The sequence below is a fragment of the Passer domesticus genome, chromosome 32 (assembly GCF_036417665.1).
Source record: "Passer domesticus isolate bPasDom1 chromosome 32, bPasDom1.hap1, whole genome shotgun sequence".
Taxonomy (NCBI): domain Eukaryota; kingdom Metazoa; phylum Chordata; class Aves; order Passeriformes; family Passeridae; genus Passer; species Passer domesticus.
The window spans coordinates 2,703,731-2,725,515 of NC_087505.1; the positions used below are offsets into that span (position 1 = coordinate 2,703,731).

General features: G+C 45.6%; 1 protein-coding gene across 3 annotated transcripts in view; it reads right to left on the reverse strand.

Moving 5' to 3' along the window:
- ASH1L (ASH1 like histone lysine methyltransferase) overlaps nt 1–21,785 on the reverse strand; it is a 76,573-nt gene that overhangs the window by 20,975 nt on the left and 33,813 nt on the right. For all 3 annotated transcript variants that reach the window (XM_064401795.1, XM_064401794.1, XM_064401796.1), the window contains exons 4-11: nt 19,288–19,389; nt 15,635–16,349; nt 10,823–11,002; nt 8,488–8,582; nt 5,223–5,296; nt 3,683–3,728; nt 3,346–3,454; nt 1,733–1,939 (exon numbers count right to left, since the gene is read on the reverse strand). In XM_064401795.1, the coding sequence (XP_064257865.1) occupies nt 1,733–1,939; nt 3,346–3,454; nt 3,683–3,728; nt 5,223–5,296; nt 8,488–8,582; nt 10,823–11,002; nt 15,635–16,349; nt 19,288–19,389 (1,528 nt within the window). The remainder of the gene's footprint in view (nt 1–1,732; nt 1,940–3,345; nt 3,455–3,682; nt 3,729–5,222; nt 5,297–8,487; nt 8,583–10,822; nt 11,003–15,634; nt 16,350–19,287; nt 19,390–21,785) is intronic.

Sequence of the window (21,785 nt, forward strand, 5' to 3'; positions counted from 1 at the left end):
AGGCCACTGACAGAGCTTGGGTTACAATTTAGAAATTTGCTCTTGTGGAATGCTCCCTTTTGGGTTCTGCAGATTATTTGTACACATTTAATGGATGGAGGAGAAAATGCAAGTGTACATTCCTTGGGGTGTCTGTGCATGCACGTGTACACAACCAGCCTCCTGGGGAGTGGGCAGGTTCTGGAATCATCCATGTCCACAAGAGCACAGGGACAGGAGTCAGAGCTTATCTCTGCATGAGGAGAATGCAGCTGCCTTCTGTGGAGCTCTGGGAGCAGCAATCCCTCCAACCTCAAATATCCCACGAGTTAACAAGACAATTTCTTTCTTTCAATGTTTCCATTGTTCTTTTTCTTTCACATCTCTCTTCAGAAGCCCTTGCCCCTTCCAGCCCCACTCTGCCCCCCAGTTCCACCTGGTGCACCCCAAATCCTGCAGAGTTCTCATTTCAGATCCAGTCACTTGTGGCATTTTGCATTTATAGGGCAGATGAGGCAGATGATCCATTTCAATCACCCCTCAATACTGGACTGGGAAAAACTTGGTTAACCAAAACCCCCAGAATTTTAAACCTTCCTTTTCACCCTCATTCTTTTGTTCCTGCCTGAGGATATCCCAACCACGAACAATCAGAATTTCCCAATCCAATCAACACATGCATGACCTAGAGTAGAATTTATAATTACTATAAAATATGTAACTATACTATAAAATTAATAGATATAATATATAAAAAATATTATACTATAAATTATGTAATTATATTATAAAATAAATATTTATATATATATTATATATGTATGTATGTATGTGTGTATATATATAAAAATGAAATTATCCTATAAAATATGTAATTATGACACCAATACTGCAAGTTACTCATTCCAAGGGTCTCTACACTGGATTTACACAGAGTTTAACTCTCTGTGTCCCTAAAAATCATTTATGAGCCTTCCATGCTAAATGCATTTAGCAATTATAGGGCAGATGATTAATTTTAAACACTAATCACCCTCAATACTGGGCTGAGAAAAACTTGGTTAACCAAAACCAAAACCCCAGAATTCTAAACCTTCCTTTTCACCCTCATCCTCCCCTTTGTTCCTGAGGATATCCCAACCACGACCAATTAGAATTTGCCAATCTAATCAACACATGCATGACCTAGAGTAGAATTTGTAATTACTAAAAAATATGCAACTATACTATAAAATTAATAGATATAATATATATAAAATAGATAAAATATTATACTATAAATTACGTAATTATACTATAAAATAAATATTTATATATATTATATATGTATGTATGTATGTGTGTGTATATATATATGCATGTGTGTATATATATAAATGAAATTATAATATAAATATATATATGTATGTGTGTATATATATAAATGAAATTATACATATTATATTATATTATATTATATTATATTATATTATATTATATTATATTATATATTTTATTATATATATAATAGATTATATTATAATGTTTATATATATACATATATAAATGAAATTATATAAATGAAATTATATATATAAATGAAATGATACATAAAATATGTAATTATGACCCCAATATTGCAAGTTGCTCATTCCAAGGCTCTCTGCCCTGCGTTCACACAGGGTTTATGAAGCTGTTCACAGAGTTCCACTCTCCGTGTCCCCAAAGCCCCCATGAGCCTCCCCTGCTGCAGCAGCCCCAGCAGCAGTCGTACCTGAACTCCTGCTCGCTGACCACCTCGCCCAGGTACTCGATGATGAACTGGCCTGCCTTCAGGGGCTCCTTGGTGCGGATGCCCCAGCCCTTCTCCTCGGCCCGGAAGCGCTCCAGGCACTGCACCCACTCGTGCCGCTGGATGCGCTGGTTGCAGCACTGCTCCCCGCAGGGACACGTGTTGGGGGAGCACTCTGCGAAGATCATCCTGCAAGAGAAACGGCGTGAAGGGAGGGCAAGGGGCCCCTGGGAGCTGTCATGTGCGGAGTAAAACCAGAATGTAAAAATGATAGGAAAGTAAGTAATAAATGGAATAGTAAATAAAATAAATAGTAAATTGATATGTGAAATCAAGATATAAATACAGAAATCATTGCATAAATAATACATAGTTCATATATATAAAAAATAAATATATAAAATAATACACAAGATTTATGTAATTATAATTACATATTTATATATAATATAAATATATTATATATTATATTATATAGAATATATATTTTTGTAGAAATATTATATATAATATATAATATGAAATTTATATATAAGAATATATTATATATATTATATATAATATTATATGTTGTATTTTTATATATAAAATATATATAATACAAAATTATAGTAAATATATTAAGATAGAAATATAATTTAAAATATATATTTGATAAAACATAAAAGTATATATAATTAGGTATAACTATAAATAAAAATTAGCTGTAACTATAAATAAATATTTTAATACAAATATGTAGATATAAAAATAATAAGAAAATAAATAGTAAATAAAATAATAAAATAAAAAGTGAATCGATATATGAAATAAAGGTATAAATATATAATCACATAAATAATACATAAGTTATAAATATAAAAATAAATACATAAAACTATTTACAATATATATAATTATAAATACAAAATGTATATAAATATAAATATTTTATATAAATTATATATTTATATAAAATATAAAATAATCTATAAATATATCATATATAATTATATATAGTTATATATATTTATATAACTATACATATAACTATATAAAATGTATATAAATTATATATAATGATTTCTATTGATATATAAATCAACAATAAATCAATATAAAAATCAATTTATAAATCAATATAAAATCAGTATTATATATATTATGCATGTATGAGTCAATAATAAATCAATTACAATAAAAGAAATTATTCAACAACTAAAATGCTTCTTGTTTTTAAGATGTAATGCACACACTGATTCCCTGCCCAGCCCAGGGGGGGACAGCCCAGGAGGGGACACGAGCACAGGGGGGGACCTGGAGCAGCTCCTGTGGCTGCTCCACCACCCCAGGGCTGAAAGGAGCCAGAGCCTGGGGCTGAGCTGGGAGGGAACTGGTCTGACTGGGAGCAACTGGGAGCGTGTGTGGGGGGGCAGCAGTGACAATCTGGGGGAGCCAGAGCTGCTCCAGGAGGGTCCAGCTGGGAATTTCCCTCCCTGTGATGATGCCTCTGCTGCTGGGGTGCACCCAGCACAAGTCTGCTCAAGGAGATGACAGAATTATTTATTCCACACACATGATTCCCAGGAGATGATGAGAAATAATCCATTTCTAACCTGTTCAGGCAATCCTCCACACAGCCCTTCCCACTGTCATCCTCTGGCTTCTTACAATTGCAGGTGGTGGCCTCATAGCCAGACAGAGGTTTGACATCCACATAGACATCTGGAGGGAAAAAAAAATTAAAAAAGAGAAAAAACAAACCCAAACAGGGAAAATAATTCTTTTCAGGTAAAAAACCAGAGCTGTTTATTGACAGTATTTTCATTCCAATCAGTAAAATAAAAAAAAGCAGGTGGAAGTGTCTTTGGTAGGACAAAGAGCAGGACAGAAAGGAGGGTGTCACATGAAAATTCCACAGTGAGCACAGTTTAGTAGTAAGATTTTACTTACTGGAACGGATTTTTTTATAAAGTGGGACATCTGGCTTTTTATACAACTGAAAGGAAGAGAAAGAAAATTTTAATACATTGCATAAGTGCATCTGTTATTCAAAAGGATCAGGGAAATTATGTTCTGTACATAGGCAACTGCTCTGCAATCATGACTAGAAATCTGTGTTCTCTTCTCTAGGCTCAGACTGCATTAACAAACAGGTCCCAAAAAGGACCTGAATAAGTAGAATTTGGGCTTGCTGAGACAGTGAGCAGTTTGTTCACCACATTATTTATTCTGTGTGCCCGAGCAATGTGGCAAACAGCTGTCCTGAGGACAGGCTCCTCTGAACAGGGCTTAGAAGAAGAGGAATTCTTTATACCTACTTTGGAGAAACCATCTTTGGTGGAATCACCATGTGCCAATGCTTAAAAAAGTGAAAACAAAAAAATCAAGGTGCTGATTTACCCAAGTGACTCGATGATCTTAAGGGTTTTTTTGCAATCTAGAGGATTCAGGGATTCTGTAAGAACTGAGTACAGGTGGGAGCCCTGAGAAATGTGGATTCATCTTCTCTGCAGATGGAGATGATGGGAAGGGAAAGGGGAGCTTACAACTCATAATTTCATATATATTCCAGCCTGTCAAACAAGCTTTAAGGAATATTTTCCAATTATTCTCTATTTCACACACATTTCCTGCACTAAGAACCTTCCCTCAGTGACTCCTGTGGCCCAGACATCTCCACACCCCTGCACAGAGAAATTCCTCTGCAAGGCCCTCCAGTATTCCAGGGAAAGCTGGAAAATGTCAAGAAAACAGATTCCATGTATTTATTACTTATAAAATACGGAACAGATGAGACAGGCCATGGTTAATATATGGCAAGAAAGTGTCCTGGAAATGTCCCCAGTGCTCCTGACTTGAGGATCAGATTGCAGGGGTGTTGGAGAGCAGCTGGAGCCACAGCACCTGGGAATGTGCCCTGCTCATTTCCACATCTGAGGGGAGATTCTCCCTTAAATCCTGTGGTAAATCACTTGGTGAAAACATCTCAGGCAATAAAAAAAAATCCTATTTTTAAGCTTGCACATATTTAAAGCTCTTTAAAAAAGAACGAGACTGTTAAACAGTTTCTCTTCTTTCCTCAGTATGAAAATTTCAGCTTGCAAGTGAAAAATAAATTCCACTCTGCTGGGATTGATCCAAGAAAAATAAAGCCTGAAATTTCTCAGTGCTGCTGGCAGTACATCCCAATTCTCCCGAGGCGTGTCTGAAAGCAGCTCCTCACACAGACTGCCAAAATAAAAGTCTGCAGCCAAATTAATGACTTCTGTCAGAGCAGAAACTCACGGGGTTGCTATTTTGCAGGAGATGGAAAAATGGGAATTTTCAACATTAAATACACATGCAAATCCCCTCTCACAGCTGGGATGTGTGAACAGGCTCTCTCTGAGTGCTGCTGTTTCCTTCTGATCCCAATCCTGGCAAAGCCCTGAGTGCTGCTGTTTCCTTCTGATCCCAATTTTGGCAACCCCAGTGCCATTTTATCTCCTACCTGGTTGTGTTTCCACTGCCAGAGGATGTCGTAAGGCAGCTGGAAGTCGATTCTCTTTTGTCTGAGGTACTTCCCTGAAAGCACAAAAGGGTTTGTAAGGGGCACACACTCACACACACATCCCGAGAGTGGGAGCTGCTCCCAGGCTCTGGCAGGGCTGGAGGCAGAGGGGCAGCAGCCTCAGAGAACATTCTGGAAGTCAGGGCAGGCCCAGGGAACCCCCAGGACACAGAACTGGGTCCTGCTCAGAGGGGACTCCGTGGGCAGTGAGGGATGGGAGGAGCTGGGTCAGACCCTGCCACGGGCAACCCTGGACAGCACTGACCACAGCACTGACCACAGCTGGGACAAGTGACCACAGCACTGACCACAGCACTGACCACAGCTGGGACAAGTGACCACAGCACTGACCACACCTGGGACAAGTGACCACAGCACTGATCACAGCACTGACCACACCTGGGACAAGTGACCACAGCACTGACCACAGCACTGACCACAGCTGGGACAAGTGACCACAGCACTGACCACAGCTGAAATAAGTGACCACAGCACCTGGCAGAACTGACCACAACCCTGTGAGAGTACCACAGCCAACCCTGGACAGCACTGACCACAGCACTGACCACAGCACTGACCACAGCACTGACCACAGCTGGGACAAGTGACCACAGCATTGACCACAGCACTGACCACAGCACTGACCACACCTGGAACAAGTGATCACAGCACTGACCACAGCACTGACCACACCTGAAATAAGTGACCACAGCACCTGGCAGAACTGACCACAACCCTGTGAGAGTACCACAGCCAACCCTGGACAGAACTGACCACAACCCTGGACAGCACTGACCACACCTGAAACAACTGACCACAACCCTGGGAAGGTACCACAGCCAACCCCAGACAGCACTGACCACAACACCTGACAGAACTGACCACAGCACCTGAAACAACTGACCACAGCACTTATCAGGACTGACCACAACACCTGACAGAACTGACCCCAACACTTACCAGGACTGACCCCAGCACTTATCAGGACTGACCCCAACACTTACCAGGACTGACCCCAACACCTATCAGGACTGACCCCAGCACCTATCAGGGCTGACCCCAACACTTACCAGGACTGACCCCAACACTTATCAGGACTGACCACAACACCTATGAGGACTGACCCCAACACTTACCAGGACTGACCCCAACACTTACCAGGACTGACCCCAACACTTACCAGGACTGACCCCAACACTTATCAGGACTGACCACAGCCCTGTCCTCAAACTGACACGTTCTCCTGAGTTTTCCTGTGCACAACCCAAGACTTTAACACCCAGGGCAAGACCTGCCCTGCCCATGCAGGCTGGTAAATCACAAAATTGTACTCAAAGAAATCAAATCGGTTTTGAAAAGAGTCTCCCAGCCTGTTCCCGTGACCTTTACCAGAAGAGATTTAAGAATGAATTCAGACTTGGCAAATACATTCCTAGATTTTTTGGAAAGGCTTCAAGGGGATCTGTATTTTCAGCAATAACTGGAACTCGTTTTAGACAGGAGTTCCTGCTTTCACTGCAGATTTTGGCTCCATTCTTTCATTCCCTGTCACCCCTAAAGGACACAGAGCCATTACATCATTCACACCAGTCCCCAGGGCTGACACTGCTTAGTTCCAGCCAAGACTCAACATTCTCTGATCATTTTGCTGGAATCCTGTGTCACAGAACTGCAGGGAGCACAGTGCCTAAGATGAGGTGTCAGGCCCAAGCTGATTTTTTCCCCCCAGCTTTTCTAACTGTTAACAAATGCCTTTATACTCCTCCAGCAATGCTCTGCGGGTTCATATAAATTCACATGCATACCCTCACCACTGGAAAATAAAAATGGTAATGTTTTCCTTACAATTTACCCCTAAATTACTTTCCATTTTCAATGCCTTATTCATCCCTAGCAGGTTCCAGGAAAGAGCTAAATCTGCTGGGAATTTGCTTTCACTTCTATGACCTCAGCAGGCCAAACAAAAGGCTCTTTCAGGTGCCCTGGCACCGTGCCCCAGCACAGGGAAGGTCCCCCCAGCCCTCCCTGGGTGGCACCAGTGCAGTGCCCTGGCAGCAGCCCAGTCCTGGTCACTGCTCTGGGGTTAAACCATCCCCAGGCACCCCAGCAGCTGCAGGGCAGCACCAGCTGCAGGTTGGGAACCTGGAGAACCTGGTTTTATGAGCCCATTCAAAAAGGAGCTGAGCAAGGGAACATCTTGAAGAATTTAAATTGTCACCTTCAGCTCTGAAACCTGTTTTGTGGCTCCTGGTTCTCACAGATCTGTCCAACTGCTCTGCCTGGCTGTGCAGGGAGCCAGAGTTCAGTTGCAGGAGACAAAGCAGTGACAGCTTGTGTTTGATGGGACAAAGATTCCTGAATTCCACAAACCTGCTGGGCCTGACAGGACTTGCAGCAAGAATCACAGCACTTCAAAAGCTGAAACAATTACCTGAGAATCAGGAAATTACTCAATCCTACCAAGGCTGAACCTGGGAAATGGTGAGAGCTGCAAACAGTGGAGCTCTGGACCATCCCCCCTGCCCCAGGAGCAGCATCCTGAGCTCCATCCCCTCTGAGCACCTAGGACAGACCTGGGTTCAAGGCCAGGGTTTGGAGCAACCTGGGCTATGGAATTCCATGGAACAGGGTGGAATAAGATGATCTGGAAGGTCCTTTCCCACCCAAACCATTCCATGATTTTGTGAAATCCTAAATCCTAAATCCCATTTTTTTCCTACCCGAGACCAAAAAATGGGGATGAAGTAAAACCAAAGATAACAGCAAAGCTTTTAACTCTTCCACCCTTTTATCCCTGTGTAAAGACAGACACCATGAAGTGCATGGGGCCACGGGGGAATTTATCATTCCATGCTCAGCTTTTGGGATTTAAATGGTCATAACTGACTGTGGCTATTCTGCTGTAATTTTACTTTGAGGTGGAGACTATTGCTCTGCATTTCATCCAAGGACTATCACAGCTAAAGCAAATTTTCAACTAGAATGGTATTTTCTGACACCTAAAAAAATCAAGAGCAATGTTTTAAGCTAAAAAAAGCCTCTCAAGATAAACTGGGGAACACAGAGAAATGAGCTGGCAAAGTTCATGTGCCAAAAATCACCAGTGACCTGGCAAGGGCTAAAAACCAGAGAAAAGCAGAAGCTGTGCAGGGCCCCCAGTGCCACATTTGTCTCCCAAGAATGAAAACAGAGATGAGGTACCCACCAACGTGGATAGGGGCTGGGAAGAGCCCGTGCTCGTGCTCCCCTGGGGTGTATTCCAGCTTCTCCTTCTTCAGCTGGATCAGGCGGCTCTTGGGGCTGTGGAGGACAGGGACAGAACCAAAACATCACAACAGGGATCATCTGGCACTTGCAAAAATGCATTTTCTGCTTTAGTTAAGGCACAAATGTCTGGAGCATCAGGGAGAAGAGGAATAATAAAAATGGCCAAAGAGGTGCTCTCCAGGCTGCCTGTCCAACACTGATCCCAGCCCTCCCACAAGGGGTTTTCTCCATAAATGTTTTTTCTCCATAAACATCCCTGACTTTAAATGCCCTGCATGTGATATAAAAGTAATAACCAAAGCTACACAAATAAAAGAGGACCAGCAGGTTGTATCTGGGGGTTCTGCTGAAGAACTGGACACGTGACACATGTACAGCCCTGCTCTCCTAAGAGCAAACATTCATCTGCTGCCCTTTAGGAGGTTGTTCATCAGGAAAGGCAGGAAAAGGAACAGAAATCCAAGTTAAAAAAGCAATGAGACATGCCTTTGAAGAAAGAAAAATAGGAGAATGGAATTAGAATGGTTGTATGGGTCAGGCAGGTGGCAGCTCTGTAATCTGGTGTTTATAAACATCTCCTCCTGGCCAGCAACAAACCTTGGGAAATAGAATCTGATGTGGTTATATTTAGAACTGCAGTCCTGCAACATTCAAAGGAGACTTCTACATGTTAAATATACCAAAGATTAAATGATACTGAAGCCTACTGAAGTTTTTTAAGGGATTTATTTTAAGAACTGGACAAGCAACAGAAAGATGGCTGAATACAAAAAGTGATATTATTGTTTAACTAGTGAAGGGAAAATGTAAGCTGAAAACAAATTCTGAGATACAGATATCAACAACTGGAAATACTTAGGAAGAAATTCTTCCCTGTGAGGGTGGGGAGGCCCTGGCACAGGGTGCCCAGAGCAGCTCACCCCAAAGCCAGTATCAGAGCAGGGAAGAAGTCAGCACGTGGAGCTACAGGCAAAGGGAAGCCAAACCAGCCCTGTGTGATTTGTGACTTCCCCCTGAAGAGCAGAGCAGAGCAGGAGCAGCTCCAATCTCTGCTCTGTGTGAGCAGGGACAGCACCCCAGGGAACAGCCAGGGGAGGTTTAGGATGGATTTAGGAAAAGGATTTTCCCCCAGAGGGTGATGGCACTGCCCAGGCTCCCCAGGGAACGGGCACAGCCAGAGCTGCAGGAGGGGTTGGACACAGCTCAGGCACCAGGGTGGGGTTGCTGGGCTGTGCACAGCCAGGAGCTGGACTCCATGATCTTTGTGGGTCCCTTCCAACTTAGGAACACTCAAAGCTCCAAATATTTACACGAAAGAAAAGGAGAAGACTCTCTCAGCTCCTCCTCTGTGGCAAGAGATGAAACTGTGAGATGTGAACTGTGTACAGCAGTGACAGATCATCCAAGTGGCAAAGTTTAACACATCTCTTCAAAACAGACAAAACTCAAGTGGCCTCACTTTGCTCAGACTGAGAGCTTTGTTTCTTCCTCAGTCTTGACCCTTTCATTGATTCCTTCACTACAGACACAGACTGCAGCAGGAGCAGCTGATAAACTGCACTGGCATTTCCCAGTGGTCTCTGGAACATGCTGGAGTGGTCTGTGACATAGTGAGAAGGTGCCAAATTTTCTCTCTTTTCAATGTGTCAGATGATATTGGAACAGAAGCACAAATTCCTGACTTCAACTGATTTGTTCAGATGGCATTAGAAAACGTGTGTGACTACAAGGGAGGTGTCCACATTCTAGTGGACACCAGGCTGCAAAGGAACCAGTGGGAAAATAAAGAAATGCTGGATTTTTCTACCCTAAACATCTCAGAGAAAATAGAGATGAACTTCACTGAGCTGTGAAACGAACTGGGTGCATTGCTGAAATTCTTTCACACAGAGATGCCCAGTTGTCACCACTCAGTGAAAACAGGGACCTCATGACCCCTTCTCTGCACACACTGAGCTCAAATCCTGCCCAGAACCTGCACACACCCAGCTCCCCCAGCACCTGGACTGCCAGGACCATTGAGATCTTGAATAAATCTCTTACCTTCTTCCAAACTGATAACCAGAACCACTTGCAGACTGCTTGAGGCTGCTTTCTGACTGGGGTCACATTTTACATCCTCACTGACAATTACCATCACTTAATTCTCCACAGGCTTCAATTAAGCTGATGGTTTTATTTCACCTACTCAGAGTGGCAGCTCTTTTTGGCTCTAGGTGAAAAGAGAGTTTTCCCTGGATTACCAGAGAGCAGCTTTGCTCTGTTTTACTCACTCTGTTGTTTTGTAGACATCAGAGTAGAGCCCAGCTTTCTGGTATTTCTTCTTTGGGGGTCGAGGGGCTTTCTTCTCACGCTGGGCTAGAGGAGGCAGAGGCTGCTCAGGGGTTTCAGGTTCAGGTGGTTTCCCAAGGGCCTCATGTGGACTGGGAGGTTCAGCTACTGTCTCAGAGAAACTGGAAGAAAAAGTAGAGATAAAAAAATCACCTTCCCATTGAGATCATCTCACAGTATTTCATTACTCCTCTCTTGAATCTGGTCAGCAGAAAGAGTTAATGTTTCTGAATTTCTAGGTGACTCAACTACTTTAAAAACTACTTAATGATCATGACTGTCACATTCGTATTTTCTGAAAATTCCTTTTACCCAAGACTTTTCTCCTGAGAAGTTGAGAAGCCTCAGAGAAAAAAAGAAAACAATATGATCTCATTTGTTTCTCCTGTGTGTTGCTGCTTTGGAATGTGGTTGAAAATTATTTATCCAACAGGTGATTGTTTCATTAGTTTCATGTGAATTGTTTTGACTTATTAGCCAGTCAGGGTCAAGCTCTGTCAGACTCTGGAGAGAGAGTCACAAGCTTCATTATTATCTTTTCAACCTTCTGTAAGTATCCTTTCTGTATTCTTTAGCATAGTTTAGTTTAGTATTCTTTAATATAATACAGTATCATAAAATAATAAATTAACCTTCTGAGGACAGGAAGTCAGATTCATCATTCCTCCCTGCCACAAATACAATACATGATCAAGTGGGGGATAAGCATAATCATAAGAAAAGTATGGTTCTTTTTGTGATATTATTATTACAAAAAGAATGTTGTTTGTACTGCTAATGTTTATCCTTGGAGCTGAGTAATTCAGAAGGCAGCTCTGGCTCTCTGCTTTGCACTCCAAAACCAGCACGTGGTAACCCTTTCAGGGCCTTCAGGAGAGCCACAGAGCAGCACTCAGCACCCATTTCTGGGGAGGAAACTCCTGACAGAGTTCGTTTATTGATGGCTTTGGGGCTGAGTGGGGGATGATGAGGTCAGAGAGAGATTTTGGTGTGTGCCTTGAGCAGTGACTGCACAGGTGCAGCCCTTAACTCCTCCTTGGAGTAAGCTTTAGCTTTACTCCTCATCTGCTGTACATCGCCTGAAATCCCGTGTGCCTGTGTGTGTGACCCACACGTGCAGATCCCATGGCATCCTGTGTGCCTGTATGTGTGACCCACATGTGCAGATCCCATGGCATCCTGTGTGCCTGTATCTGTGACCCACATGTGCAGATCCCATGGCATCCTGTGTGCCTGTATGTGTGACCCACATGTGCAGATCCCATGGCATCCTGTGTGCCTGTGTGTGTGACCCACATGAGCAGATCCCATGGCATCCTGTGTGCCTGTATGTGTGACCCACATGTGCAGATCCCATGGCATCCTGTGTGCCTGTATCTGTGACCCACATGAGCAGATCCCATGGCATCCTGTGTGCCTGTATGTGTGACCCACATGAGCAGATCCCATGGCATCCTGTGTGTCTGTATCTGTGACCCACATGAGCAGATCCCATGGCATCCTGTGTGCCTGTATCTGTGACCCACATCAGCAGATCCCATGGCATCCTGTGTGTCTGTATGTGTGACCCACACGTGCAGATCCCATGGCATCCTGTGTGCCTGTATCTGTGACCCACACGTGCAGATCCCATGGCATCCTGTGTGCCTCTATCTGTGACCCACACGTGCAGATCCCATGGCATCCTGTGTGCCTGTGTCTGTGACCCACATGTGCAGATCCCATGGCATCCTGTGTGCCTGTATCTGTGACCCACATGTGCAGATCCCATGGCATCCTGTGTGCCTGTATCTGTGACCCACATGAGCAGATCCCATGGCATCCTGTGTGCCTGTATCTGTGACCCACACGTGCAGATCCCATGGCATCCTGTGTGCCTGTATCTGTGACCCACATGTGCAGATCCCATGGCATCCTGTGTGCCTGTATCTGTGACCCACATGAGCAGATCCCATGGCATCCTGTGTGCCTGTATCTGTGACCCACACGTGCAGATCCCATGGCATCCTGTGTGCCTGTATCTGTGACCCACATGTGCAGATCCCATGGCATCCTGTGTGCCTGTATGTGTGACCCACATGTGCAGATCCCATGGCATCCTGTGTGCCTGTATCTGTGACCCACATGAGCAGATCCCATGGCATCCTGTGTGCCTGTATGTGTGACCCACATGAGCAGATCCCATGGCATCCTGTGTGCCTGTATCTGTGACCCACATCAGCAGATCCCATGGCATCCTGTGTGTCTGTATGTGTGACCCACACGTGCAGATCCCATGGCATCCTGTGTGCCTGTATCTGTGACCCACATGAGCAGATCCCATGGCATCCTGTGTGCCTGTATGTGTGACCCACATGAGCAGATCCCATGGCATCCTGTGTGCCTGTATCTGTGACCCACATCAGCAGATCCCATGGCATCCTGTGTGTCTGTATGTGTGACCCACACGTGCAGATCCCATGGCATCCTGTGTGCCTGTGTGTGTGACCCACACGTGCAGATCCCATGGCATCCTGTGTGCCTGTATCTGTGACCCACACGTGCAGATCCCATGGCATCCTGTGTGCCTCTATCTGTGACCCACACGTGCAGATCCCATGGCATCCTGTGTGCCTGTGTCTGTGACCCACATGTGCAGATCCCATGGCATCCTGTGTGCCTGTATCTGTGACCCACATGTGCAGATCCCATGGCATCCTGTGTGCCTGTATCTGTGACCCACATGAGCAGATCCCATGGCATCCTGTGTGCCTGTATCTGTGACCCACACGTGCAGATCCCATGGCATCCTGTGTGCCTGTATGTGTGACCCACATGTGCAGATCCCATGGCATCCTGTGTGCCTGTATGTGTGACCCACACGTGCAGATCCCATGGCATCCTGTGTGCCTCTATCTGTGACCCACACGTGCAGATCCCATGGCATCCTGTGTGCCTGTGTGACCCACATGAGCAGATCCCATGGCATCCTGTGTGCCTGTATGTGTGACCCACACGTGCAGATCCCATGGCATCCTGCGTGCCTGTGTGTGTGACCCACACGTGCAGATCCCATGGCATCCTGTGTGTCTGTATCTGTGACCCACATGTGCAGATCCCATGGCATCCTGTGTGCCTGTGTGTGTGACCCACACGTGCAGATCCCATGGCATCCTGTGTGCCTGTATGTGTGACCCACATGAGCAGATCCCATGGCATCCTGTGTGCCTGTATCTGTGACCCACATGTGCAGATCCCATGGCATCCTGTGTGCCTGTATCTGTGACCCACACGTGCAGATCCCATGGCATCCTGTGTGCCTGTGTGTGTGACCCACACGTGCAGATCCCATGGCATCCTGTGTGCCTGTATGTGTGACCCACATGAGCAATCCCATGGCATCCTGTGTGCCTGTAGCTGTGACCCACATGAGCAATCCCATGGCATCCTGTGTGCCTGTATCTGTGACCCACACGTGCACATCCCATGGCATCCTGTGTGCCTCTATCTGTGACCCACACGTGCACATCCCATGGCATCCTGCGTGCCTGTATCTGTGACCCACACATGCAGACCCCATGGCATCCTGTGTGCCTGTGTGTGTGACCCACACGTGCAGATCCCATGGCATCCTGTGTGCCTGTATCTGTGACCCACATGAGCAGACCCCATGGCATCCTGTGTGCCTGTATGTGTGACCCACATGAGCAGATCCCACAGCACACACACCTCCTCAGGGCTCCTTATTCCACACGGGATGAAGGAACAATCTGTGGCACCTCACCAGTTACCAACTCCTTAAATATATCCTTCACCAACACGAGTACAGAACCAACCCTTTCAGATCACCTGAGATTCCCATTTCTCATTTTCTGGGGTGTTTTCAGTACCTGAGGAAGGACTGAACACACTCAGGGCTCACACGTTGTTGTGGCAGCAGCTCTCTGGTGACAGACTTTCCCAGGAATTTTCCTGGGGAAGCTGTGAGAAAGCCCAGAGCAAGAATTAAAACAATTCCCATCATCACTTGCTACACCTGTTGCTAGGCACATGTAGAATGTGTTATGGAGATTTCTTCACCAGAGTAGTTTCTTCATTAGACACTAGTAGTAGTGTTTTGGTTAGTTACCAAATTAGGTCAAAGCTCTATCAGACTGTCTAGAAGAAGTTATAAGTTTCTTAAAAATATAGTATTATATGGTGTAGTGTCACCATGGTATTTTTTGAAAAATCCTTTTGCCAGGATTTTCTCCTGAGAAGCTGAGGAGCCTCAGGAAAGAAATGTAAACAATAACTGTGCTGCTGTGGAATGCAACAGGTGCATCTTCCACTGGTCCATGTGGAGTGTTTTCACTTGATGACCAGTCACAGCTACCTCTGTCAAGGCTGTGAGCAGTCACAAGATTTTATTATCATTCCATTCCTTTTCTTTCTAGCCTTCTGATGGATCCTTTCCTCTCTATTGTTTTTTGTATAGTTTTACTATAGCATTTTAATATAATATCATAATATAATAAAACAGCCTTCTGAAACATGCAGTCTAGGTTCTTGTGTGTTCCCTCGTCCTGGCACCCTTGAACACAACCAGAGTATAGATGAATAAAATAAGAGTCAATGCTAATTATTACCTGGCTGGGGCCCTGCTACCACAAAGAGCAGCCTCGAGTAGTAGAGTTCTCTCTACACTGAACTCCTTCCCAAAATCAAGCAGAAGATCCCCTCAACGACTGAAACGTTCTAAAACCAACTGTGGTACAAAACTGCAAGAAAATCACCTCTTACTGCTCTCCTGCTCATCCTCAGGCAAAGACTTGTGCCTCTTCCTGGCCTGCTCCTCGGGCAGCCACCTCTTCCTCTTCCAGCCCTTGCGGTGCTCGGGGTCGAGGCTCACGCTCTGCACCACGGCCTCGATGACGTCGGTGATGGTGTCCGGCCCCAGCTGCAGGGGGCTGCTGCTCTGCTGCCTGTCCTGCAGCTCGTGGCTCACCATCCTGGCGGCCTGCAGGGCCTGCATGGACACCACGGCCTGCAGCGGGTACTTGCGCGGCCGCCCCGGCCGCCGCTTCACGAAGTTGTTGCCCGTCCTCGACTGCCTCTGCAGCTTTTTGGCTTTCAGGATTTTGTTGACGTGGTCCAGATTTTTTTTTGTCGCCAGGATTTTGTTGTAATTGCACATTTTCCTCGCTTGCCTCTGCATGGCCTCCACCACGCTCCTCTTGAGGTGCCTGGGCGAGTAGCTGGCGGGCAGGCGCTCCTGCAGCAGGGGGATGCCCTCGGCGCTGCCGGGCGCGCTGGCAGCGCCCAGCCCGTCCTGCTTGCCCAGGGAGAGGCTGCGGGCAGGGCTGGGCGACGCGGGGCTGCCCATGACGCCGTCCAGGCTCTTGTCCAGGGCGGGAGGCCCGTCCTGCTGGGCCATGCGCTGCAGCAGCGCGTCCACCGCGTCCTCGGCCGCCGGCGCCAGGCGGGCGCCCCGCGCGGGCACCGCCACCCCTGAAACACACACAGCGCTGCGGTTGGTGCCGGGGCTGGCATCCTCTGCTCTCCTGGGGTGGGAAACCTGGGATTCTTTGGTGAACAATGCTAATAGTGTGGTCATTATCATATAATCATATCATACATAGTATATGTAATTTGTATAATCTATAATGGTAATAGATCTATAACAATATGCATATATAATAATATATCAATAATAATATATAATAATAGATAAAATATATTAGATATCATTAAAATATATATGTAAATATATATCTATAATATATAATCTATATATAATATATATCTTATATATAACAGAAATATCTAATAGAGCAATACATAATATAATAATATATATTATTATAATATAGAATATATAGAATATATATCTAATACAATAATATATTATATACAATATGCAATATACAACACATAATATACTATATATTATATATCTTATATATAATAGAAATATCTAATAGAACAATACATAATATAATAATATATATTATTATAATATAGAATATATAGAATATATATCTAATACAATAATATATTATATACAATATGTAATATACAATATACAATATATTATATATTATATGTTATATTTTTATATATTAATCTATAATATATAACATATACTAGATAATATATTGTATACTGTATATTATATATTATATATTATACATTATACGTTATATATTACATATTATATATTAAGTATTATATATTGTACACTGCATAGTATATAGTATATTACTACATATGATATAATAAAATAAAATATGATAATAATGATATATAATAATAATATAGTTCTTAGTGTATAACTCTAAACTCCATACACACTGCTAGCTACAGCTTTCCCTTTTTGGGCAGACACCATTCTTCTCCAGACCTGGGAATCAAGGACACCTCACTGCCTCAAGAAATCTAAATAAAAGTGAGCTAGGGGGAGCAAACTGGGGGTAAATGACTTTATTACCTGAAGCTGTACCTTTCAGAGTACCAAATTTGGAGGAGAAAGAGTCAGGAAAGCATTTCAAAAATCCTCCTCTGGACAATGCTCTTGCTGGTGACACAGGACAAGAGCAGCCTCCTGCTGTGAGCTGGACACCCCAACAACTGCAAGACAGCTGGAAGGATTTACACTTCCAGCCCTGCATTTCGGATGAAATAATAAAGATAAATTCCCCTTTGTTTTCTCCTGGCCCTCAGGGGCACGTGGGGATGGAGCTGGGGCTCCTCACCTGCTCAGGGAGCCCCAAGCAGCACCACATCCCACGGGAGCTGCTCCAAAGGGCTGGGGCACTGCAGGCTCTGCTCTGGGACAGCTGCAGCTCCTCTCTGACAAGGCCTGGAACCCACACACATTCCACATGCAGGGAAAACACAGCAGGGACTGATCTGCTCAGCTGCATCATCACCTCGCTGCCTTTGAAGCTGCTACGTTTGTGATTCATGTCATTCCAATGCTCCTGCACACAGCACTGCTCACTTCAACACTTCCTATCCCCACTCGCAACAACTGCAGCTGCCCCTTTTCAAGGGAGACAGGGCAAGAAAGGGATTGAGACGGAGGAAAAGGAAGATTCCTTTCCCACTGCAAAGGACTTGCTGCAGCACAGGCTGGATGGAGCATCTGCTGTAAACATCTGTTTAAAGCAGGGAGGAAATGGCACTTTTGGCACATCCTTCCTAGATGGAAACCATAGCTAGCTTCAAGTACCAATCCCAGGAATTTATTACATATTTGCAGTCAGTTTGTGAGTCTGAGAAATGTCTGAATTCTGGTAATGAGAGTGTTTCTGCCACTGAGCTTCTTAAAAAACGGGTCAACCTGCTGGATTTTCTTCTGTCCAGTCCCAGGGGAGCTTCCATTGCATTTTTACAGAATCACAGAATGGTTTGAGTTGGAAGGGACCTTAAAGACCATCTTGTTCCACCCAGGATTCTCACATTTCAGCTCCCAGGGGAGTTCCCTTTTCATTTTTACAGAATCACAGAATGGTTTGGGATGGAAGGGACCATTTCTGACCTGGGCATTCACTGATGGTTGGGTGAGCCACGTGTCACCCTCCATCACCTTGGCAGGATTCTCACATGTCAGCAAGAAAACCCCACAGCACAGCCTGCCCTGACCCTCCTGTGACCCAGGGCCAAGAACCCTCTGCCCCCAGAGCAGGGCCAGAGGCAGGCTCTTGCCCAGGGAGGAATTAATTTATTCCTCTAATCCTTTGATTAACTGCAATGTCACAGGTCTGGATTAAAGCCCTGAGCTCCACAAGGCCTAACTTAACCTGGTGAGGAACCAAACCCAACCCTGCCACAGCTGTGCTGCTGCTTCTCTGAGCACCTCAAATCTACAACCCAACCCACAGACCCTGCACCCCAAAATGTCAGTGAAAAACTGAGCGGAAAAACTCAGGATCACCATGAGCTGAAGCTCTCACAGCCATGATGTCCCAAAACATCAGTTGAAAGATTCAGTATCACCATGAGCTGAAGCTCTCACAGCCATGATGTCCCAAAACATCAGTGGAAAAACTCAGGATCACCATGAGCTAAAGCTCTCACAGCCATGCTGTCCCAAAATATCAGTGGAAAAACTCAGGACCACCAGGAACTGAAGCTCTCACAGTGATGCTGTGTCCCAGCACAGCTCTGAGCACTCAGGGATCCCCAAACCCAGCCCCCTGAGTAGGACTGAGTGGAAAAACTCAGGATCACCATGAGCTGAAGTTCTCACAGCCATGCTGTCCCAAAACATCAGTGGAAAAACTCAGGATCACCATGAGCTAAAGCTCTCACAGCCATGCTGTCCCAAAATATCAGTTGAAAACCTCAGTATCTCCATGAGCTGAAGCTCTCCCAGCCATGCTGTGTCTGAGCACAGCTCAGAGCACTCAGGGATCCCCAAACCAGCCCCCTGAGCAGGACTTGCCTGGAGAAGAAGTGCTCTCTGATGTGGATCTCTTCCTGGAAGGGCTGCAGTTTGTGCTCTCTGACTGCCTCTGGGAGGGCTTCTCCTGGCTTGGCAAAGTGCCTGCAAGGCAGAAAAAACATCATTTCAGTCTAAAGGCTTAAATTCAGGTTACTCTGCACACCTGTGTGCTCCCAGAATGAAGGGGAAGGATGGAAAGAAACAGCAAGCAGGGAATTGCACATAGGAAAGTGGCAGAGGTAAATAAGCCATGAGTAAAGACATGTAATATTAACCACCAAAATGAGCCTGGATGTGAGAAAAGGAAAGGAAAGAAAGGAGGAAAAAAGGGGAAGGGAAGAGGAAGGGGAAGGGAAAGGGAAAGGGGAAGGGGAAGGGGAAGGGGAAGGGGAAGGGGAAGGGGAAGGGGAAGGGGAAGGGGAAGGGGAAGGGGAAGGGGAAGGGGAAGGGGAAGGGGAAGGGAATCCCCTACATGTTCCTACTCTCAACTGAATCCAAACTCCTTGATTTTCAGAGGGTTTGGAAAAGACCTCTGCAGATTACCAAGACCAAGAACACTGCTCAAGACAGGGTCAGCTTGCTCAGGGCCACCACATTCTGTTGGGTTTTCCACATCTCCAGTGACAGACTCCCTGATCTGCAATTCCCTCACCCTCACTGTGACCACTGTGTTCTTCTGCACCAACAGAATTCCCTGAGCTCCAGTGGCTCTCCTGCTCCTGGGCACCACCAGCACCAGTTTCACTCCTTTCCTTCATTCCCTCCCAGCTGGAACATGGACACACTGGGAAGAGCTCCCTTTGTGCAACCTCTGCTCCAGGCTTGACAATCCCAGCTCTCCCAGTCCCTCTGGATTATTGATCCAGCTCTCCCAGTCCCTCTGGATTATTGATCCAGCTCTCCCAGTCCCTCTGGATTATTGATCCAGCTCTCCCAGCCCCTCTGGGTAAGCAATCCCAGCTCTCCCAGTCCCTCTGGATTATTGATCCAGCTCTCCCAGTCCCTCTGGGTGAACAATTCCAGCGTTTCCAGTCCTTCTGAATGAGTAATCCTAGCTCTCCCAGCCCCTCTGGATTATTGATCCAGCTCTCCCAGCCCCTCTGGATTTCTATTCCAGCTCTCCCAGCCCCTCTGGATGACAGATCCAGCTCTCCAGCCCCTCTGGATGACAGATCCAGCTCTCCCAGCCCCTCTGGATGGCTGATCCAGCTCTCCCAGCCCCTCTGGATTTCTATTCCAGCTCTCCCAGCCCCTCTGGATGACAGATCCAGCTCTCCAGCCCCTCTGGATGACAGATCCAGCTCTCCAGCCCCTCCGGATTTCAGATCCAGCTCTCCCAGCCCCTCTGGATGGCTGATCCAGCTCTCCCAGCCCCTCTGGATGACAGATCCAGCTCTCCAGCCCCTCTGGATGACAGATCCAGCTCTCCAGCCCCTCTGGATGGCAGAGGCTCCCACCCCCTGCTCATTCCTCACTGCAGCCTGCCCGTGTCTCTCCTGGCCTGGGCAGCCCAGAGCAGACACAGCACCCCAGGTTTGCCCTCTCCAAGGTGGAGAAGAAGGGAATCACATCCCCCTCATCCCCCTGTGATGATCTCCATTCCCCAGCCCCTGTGCTGCTCCTCAGAGAGCCTCTCCAGCCCAGCCTGCAGTGCTGGTCCCTGTGTGAGCTGGCACTGTCCCCGCTGTCCCTGTCAGCCACTTTGTGCTGCTCACCCCATCCCTCTGTGCTGGAAGGTGCTTTTTCATTCAGGAAAAGCATTCCCTTCCCCTCCTTGGGCAGAACTGCTCACCAGGAACTGCAGAAAGGTGAAAAGCCAAAAAAGAAAATTCCCAAGATTTTAAAATTCTTTACATTTCTCCCTTGCTGTGTTGTTTTTCCTTTACAAGATCCTGTCACAATAAAAGCCCACAAATATTCCTGCTCCAGTCCATCATGGCAAATCTGTTAAAGCCCTGGGGCCTAAACAAGTGAGGGTGATGATTATCTGCACCCAGAGCAGCCCTGGATTTTAGGCACCTGCAGAACACATTTCCCTCTGTTCTGAGCACACAGGGCTTGCTGGAACTTGCCAAATCCTTGCATGATGTCAGCAGGAAGCACAATTACCATTCCTTGAGTTAAAACCAATTTTAGAAAGATCCAGGAATCCCACAACTGCTGCAGGGCGAAGGGACATGGCAGCTCTGCTGAGAACACAAGATATTTGTTTCCCTTTTTACACATAAATATTTTCTCACAGTGAACTGCTTTATTTTCCTAAAATTTCAACTTTCAGAGAATCCAAATTACTCTTGAAAGCAAAGGCTGTGGGAGTCATGAAAATGTCACAGAAAAACCTGGTATTGCAGCTAGGAAAATGCTGAGATATTAAAAACTCTGATCAGTATAAAACCCCAGATAAGCAAAAAATGCACGTGGTACTGCAAGAGGAGAATGTGCATATCCTGGAAATATCTAAAAGACAAAATCCAGGATGAAAAAAACCCAGATTTTTG